This window comes from Lycium ferocissimum, chromosome 12 (genome assembly GCF_029784015.1).
Source record: "Lycium ferocissimum isolate CSIRO_LF1 chromosome 12, AGI_CSIRO_Lferr_CH_V1, whole genome shotgun sequence".
In the NCBI taxonomy this organism is placed as follows: Eukaryota; Viridiplantae; Streptophyta; class Magnoliopsida; order Solanales; family Solanaceae; genus Lycium; species Lycium ferocissimum.
Window position 1 is genome coordinate 37185829 of NC_081353.1, and position 5764 is coordinate 37191592.

General features: G+C 33.3%; 1 protein-coding gene across 4 annotated transcripts; it reads right to left on the minus strand.

Annotated features, from left to right (window-relative positions):
* Positions 1-1481: 1481 nt before the first annotated feature.
* Positions 1482-5252, minus strand: LOC132040297 (uncharacterized). 4 transcript variants are annotated; one of them, XR_009410661.1, is made up of 4 exons: positions 4648-5252; positions 4430-4491; positions 2938-3598; positions 1482-2368 (listed from the first exon to the last, which is right to left on the minus strand). XR_009410661.1 is itself a non-coding variant. In XM_059430935.1 (3 exons), exons 1-3 carry the CDS (start codon positions 3316-3318, stop codon positions 2258-2260), a joined length of 321 nt encoding a protein of 106 aa, XP_059286918.1. In that variant the 5' UTR covers positions 3319-5252; the 3' UTR covers positions 1482-2257. The 4 variants fall into 4 exon arrangements, 1 of the variants encoding a protein (XP_059286918.1); XR_009410659.1 differs by having other exon boundaries at positions 2938-4491; XR_009410660.1 differs by having other exon boundaries at positions 4430-5252.
* Positions 5253-5764: the final 512 nt, after the last annotated feature.

Sequence of the window (5764 nt, forward strand, 5' to 3'; positions counted from 1 at the left end):
AAGAGTCCAAAAAAAGAAGAAGGAGAAAGTCATAAAACTCATTCTGGAACATGTTGTACAAGATATACTTCTCTGAAATTCTTCTTAATTATCAAATATTTTTACAAGTCCCTAAATAGAAGGAAAAAGATAGCAGGAAACATGAGTTTCTAAGAAAAAAACCTTTTCAAAAAGACTATCACATCTCTCATTTGTTTGTTTTTTCTTTTAATTTCTTTTTCACTACTTTACACTCTTGCCCGCCACTTACTATTTTTCTCTTTATATGCAATATCGTTGAAAGGCAAAGAATAAAGGTCTACCTTGGCAACAAAGACGTCTTTGAATGATATATACATCGCATGAAATGCCACACTCAATTGTCAGCGAGACAAGTGTGAGCCACACTATTCATATCAATATTTGGGGCCAAAATGAAAGTGTAATATATTCTATTGGCACTTCGCATAAAGACTCCCAGAATAATAAACACAATATTGGCCTTAAAATTGGATTATTGGATTAGTTGCTTCAATGGGATCCTAAGGGTTGTGTTGTCTATTACATTTAAGTAAGGGTTATGGAAGTGATATTGTTTGATCACTAACTGATATGACTTTTGGACTTCTCAAAATAAAATGAAGCAAAAAGTAAGAAGAAAAGCCAAATTTGTATCAGTAGTTTCTAATTGTGGTTAGTGGAAGTGATAAAAGGTAACCCGATGCACTAAGCTCCCGCTGTGTTTGGAATCAGGAAAATGATTGAACACAAGCATCTATTGTACACAACCTTATCCTATATTTTGCAAATATAAAATGTCAAGTTGAGAAAGATAATAGATGAACTTAGGAATATAGACAAACTCAAGGCAAAAGTGAGTTTGGAGCCATAGCATATATCCAATTTTATACTTCTCTTCCCAATGTTTCTGCAAGAATTTTTGCCTCAAGATATAAGACAAAACAAATAGTGATAAAAAAAAAAAGTGACTCGAGCAATATAGATACTACGCTGCGTTCGTTGAATTAGATACAGAGACAGATGTGGATTGGAGAAGAGGAGAGAATGGGGGTAATGTGACAATAGGAGAACCAATGAAAATATTTTAAGGTAAACAACTGTATCCAATCCCAAGTACGTGACTTTTGGAATTATAATACAGACTAACGGCTGTTACTTTAATTGCACCGTTTCCTTGATGGCCCGTTTCGGCTTTTAGTTTTTAAAATAACAAATAGTTATTCAGTGAGAAAATAGGATGAAAATCCAAAAAAATCAGAAAAAAGATAAATACTAATATTGAATTTTTAAATAGCCACGTAAGCGGCCTTTATTACTTTTTATATATATCTTAATGTATTAGCGGCGGTTTTAACGGTCATAAATCACTAAAAGTGAAAAATGGTTTAACAAAATCATAATAATATTAATACATAATGGAGACCTTGTTAAGTCATGGTGCATCTATATATACAAAATTCATACCGGGAACAACTAAAATTTTAAATCATGACTAATTCTGTGAGGCCTCGGGTAAATATTGTGATTATTAAGAAATAATAATAGACGATCTTAAAGAAACAATACTACTCCAAATATGAGATGAAAGAAATAACCTTCATAGAGATTACAACCAAGGACTCAGGTTGGAGTACTTGCTCGAAAGACAAACTCAACGGCAGAGGAATTATAGGTGATACTTTGTAATTGGATAAAGATTTAGTCGTTGATAGAGTAAGTAGTTATGCTCTTGGTATATAACCAAAAGAAACATTTCTTTGCCTTCCAATATTAGTTTTCTAACCAAAGTTTCAATCCAGACAATACCTTAGACGTGACAAATAACATGCAGAAGATGTTTAAAGGATAAAGAACATCACCTTGAAAGATTAGAATGTAATATCATATCTGCTAGATTTGAGGAAACTCTTGAGAGAAATTTATTCTTTAAAATTTTGTAGTAGATTTTCAAGTTCTTTTAAATTGTAAGAATTAGAGTTTGTTCATCATCACAAATCCTCCATATGGATCAACATATTCCTGTGCATCACTCTTAATTATTACCATTAACGATGTTACATTTTTGTAATTTCGGCACCTTATTGAATACAACCTATCGAAAATTGCGTGACAGTGATGTTTCAATCATGCAATAATGTAATCCTCAATAAATATAAAAAGGGGGACTAATTTTACAAGATATTATTGGATGTACTGTGCAAACTTCTTACCTCTATCAAGGGATTTGGTTGGATACTACAAGATATAATTGGATGTACTATGCAAACTTCTTACCTCTATCAAGGGATTTGGTTGGATTCTTCTTACCCAAAAAATTGAATCTTGTTTCTTCTGCCCCTCTTCTCAAGTTTGTGACGTCCTTCATCACCTGGTAACCAATAATAAATATTACTGTAGTACACAAAGACTCACATCTTCATACTTTACTTCCAAGCAAGACAACACAAGCACCAAGGATGTGGCCTGAATCTAGAGCTGCTTGTCGTTCCAACCCAGTTGCAACGATGCAGTTCACGGAGCGCCATGAGAACTAATAATTACTAAACATGAAAATTATGGTTTGTCAAGGCCTTATGTGAAAGTAAGGGTCCCTAACATCTTAATACAACACCATTTGTTAACGTTCTTAATCATTCAACCTAAGGTCCATTGAACGGATGTGACAGTCCATGTCAAAGTTCATAATGTAATGGACGTTCCAGGGAAGACTGGTTTTAACCTTTAAATACAAAGATTATTATAAGAAATTACATTGATTAGTATTATTATCATTAGTTAGAGTTTTTCTTGATGTATTAATTCATATCTTGATGGTTAAGATGTCCTTATAACCGCTCATAATATACTAAATTTTATAACAGCATCCTGTCCTTTAACTTGGAGTAGAAAATGAAGTCCTCAATACAACACTATTATTCAGCACACAAATAAACTTACCTTATAATAACCATACTCTTGCGAATAGTGCCGCTCTTTCGACTCCGCAATTGTCAAGTTTGGTTTCCAGTTTTCCATTTGTGCTTCACAAAGAGCGACTTCATTTTCAAAGTATGAAAGTGTTCTGCTAACACACAACGTACCAAAACTATATCGGAGTAGTAAAATTGGATTCAAAATAAAATGAAATAAAGAAGTAGAAGACATATACAATGTAGATGTACTCAACTTGAAAGTACAATTGCAATTTTCACTTCTTATAAGACAGTAGTGCCAATTAGTGTTTAATACTCACAGAACAAAATTTACTTCCTTGACTCCTTCAAACAATACTGCCTTCAAACTGTCTTTGTTATTCACTTCCTTGACTACTCCAAACATTACTGCCTTCAAACTGTCTTAGTTATTTACTTCCTTGACTTCATACAATCCCGCCTTGTAATTCCTTGAACATTAGAAAATACACTAAAATAGAAAAAAATAAGAAAGTAAAAAACCGAAAACTCAACCGTTTGTGAACCAATGTTGAAGCGTTCAGTTGCCGGAAGACTTTCAGTGGACTGGAAAATGCCATATTTCGACTTCGTGGGTGACTTGATGGCATTATCAGCACCGGAAACCGATGTTATTGATACTCATTGATCTTGATCTCATCACCATCCTGTAAATCCTCAATTTTAATGTCAGTAAGTTCATTAATATTGTCATGATGAATACTGATTTTTAATTCTTCCTTCTCTGAATATCCGCTTCTCTTACCCTTGCTCAACTTGAAGGAATACAAGTAGCCACAATGAAAAGGATAGCAGTATTTAAGAGGTTTTGGTACGGTGTCCATTAGTTTTTCTTAATGTAAAATGGTTAAAGAAAGATAATTTTAAGGGAAAACAAATTGAAAGAACCCTTTCAGGGGAAAGCACTAATAAAAGAAACATTTTTAGTATTAGTTATAATAAAATAAATAAAAAGGGAGGAAATAGATAAATAGGAATCCTGATCATTGAAGCATGCCACGTATGCGGGGCTATGTCCTGCCTTTATATATAATATAACAATGAGTTCTATATAAGCAGAAGAAATAAAACTTTACCGAAAGATGAAAATGTAATACACTCTAAACTCCATACCGCTAAACTATAATCAATATATATAGTCACTGAAGCTTAATTTTTTTCGGCATATTGCAAGAACAACAGTCATTGAGTTATTATAGGAGGAGGTTCTGTTTTTCAATGAATAGCCTTCTGTAATAAACAAATTTACCTAATATATTTATGGGTTTATGATTCAGCTTAGCAGTGAGATTATGTTTATAACCTATTGATTGTTGAATTAATTTATATTGATCACTGTGAAATTTGTGTGGATCCAATTCCACACTGCGGATGTACCAACAGATCTTGTCAGGCATTTTTTGCGAACACTTCATACGAGTCACAATAAGCATGTCGTGTTGGTCTCTTTTTTACTCAGAACAAAACTTGTTAAGTACCTGTTATCCAACTCTGCAGTAACGTTGGTACTTGGTAACAGCGATGGAGTGAACAAAGACGACTGAAATAAAAATCGAAAGTGCAAGTAAATGTAGCACATATATGAAGATGACAATGGGAGAAGAACGTAAATATTAGCTGGAAAGCATAAAGAAATTGAATAAACGTGAAGCAAGGGAACAATAGATTTTAAAATGTGAGAAGGAGCAATACATACATAGAGAGAGAGGGAGGGAAGGTTCTACTTTTTTTTTTTTTTTTTTTTTTTTTTTTTTTGTTGCTCTGCATCACCTGCAACATTATTGGTTTTCCGACTTAGAATTCAAGTCATTTCCGCAAGCTGTGGGGGATGTCTCTCTGTTAGGGCATTTCTGCGAACTCTTCATGGGCGTCAAAAATAAGCATGTCGTTTTGGTCTTTTTCTTTTCTCAGAATGATCTTGTAAGTAGTTTGTTATCCATTTCTGCAGTAATGTTGGTAACAGCAATGGAGGGAATAAAAGACGAACTGATGTAAAAATCCAAAGCGGAAGTAAGTGTAACATGGTAAATGAAGATGGCAGTGAGGGTAGAAAGTAGATGTTATTAGCAAGGGAAATTCAAGAAATTGATCAAACTGTGATGGAAGAGAACGTTAGATTGTAAAAGAAGAGAAGAAACGATACATACACAGAGAGAGTGGGGAGAATAGAGTGAATTAAGAATAACTAATGGTAAGAAGCAGTTGATATTTTTAAGCGGTGTCATTTCCGTATGGAATGCCGAAGGGTTTTCTTTAATTTTTTTCTTTGTGAAAAGCTAGGGTAAAAATCCAAAAATTTGTAAAAAAAAGATAAATACAATCCCTGCATTTGTGTTGCGCCACGCCAGCAGGACTTTGTCTATATGATATGATATGATGTTGGCGTTTGATATGGTGATATTTTTTTAATGCATTTAATTTATCATGGAAAAAAAAGTTTGTTGCAATTATTGTTGTTTTAAAACTAACGTTGTCTGGAACCCTTCGTAGTAGTTTACATTAGAAAATGTAATCTTCTACTTTAGTCGGTTGATAAGTAGAGGAAAACTAGAATTTTCGCGAAGCCTTGTCTTGCAGGAGTAATTTATCAAATTGATTAATTTTTTTTTTTTTTTTTTTAGCGGGTGTTGAACGCAAACTGTCACTGCTTCTATGTCCCTTTCATTCTCAGGTTACATGCCATTTTTACTTTATCAAGTTTCCCTTAAATTTTACAGTAGTTGGTGAAGTGGAAATCATTAAAAAGATTCGGGAAAAACAAGAAAGGCGATGCTAGCTTTCTTATAGAATGTACCATTTTAGAAAATTATGTG

What these genes read in the sequence shown, in the direction of transcription:
- LOC132040297 (XM_059430935.1), bottom strand. Translation starts at nt 3,318, where the DNA reads ATGTTTGGAGTAGTCAAGGAAGTGAATAACAAAGACAGTTTGAAGGCA. An exon ending in AAGGAAGTAAATTTTGTTCT is followed by an intron (nt 3,062 to 3,232) that starts GTGAGTATTAAA and finishes GTGTGTTAGCAG; the next exon opens with AACACTTTCATACTTTGAAA. An exon ending in AAGAGTATGGTTATTATAAG is followed by an intron (nt 2,369 to 2,937) that starts GTAAGTTTATTT and finishes ATTGGTTACCAG; the next exon opens with GTGATGAAGGACGTCACAAA.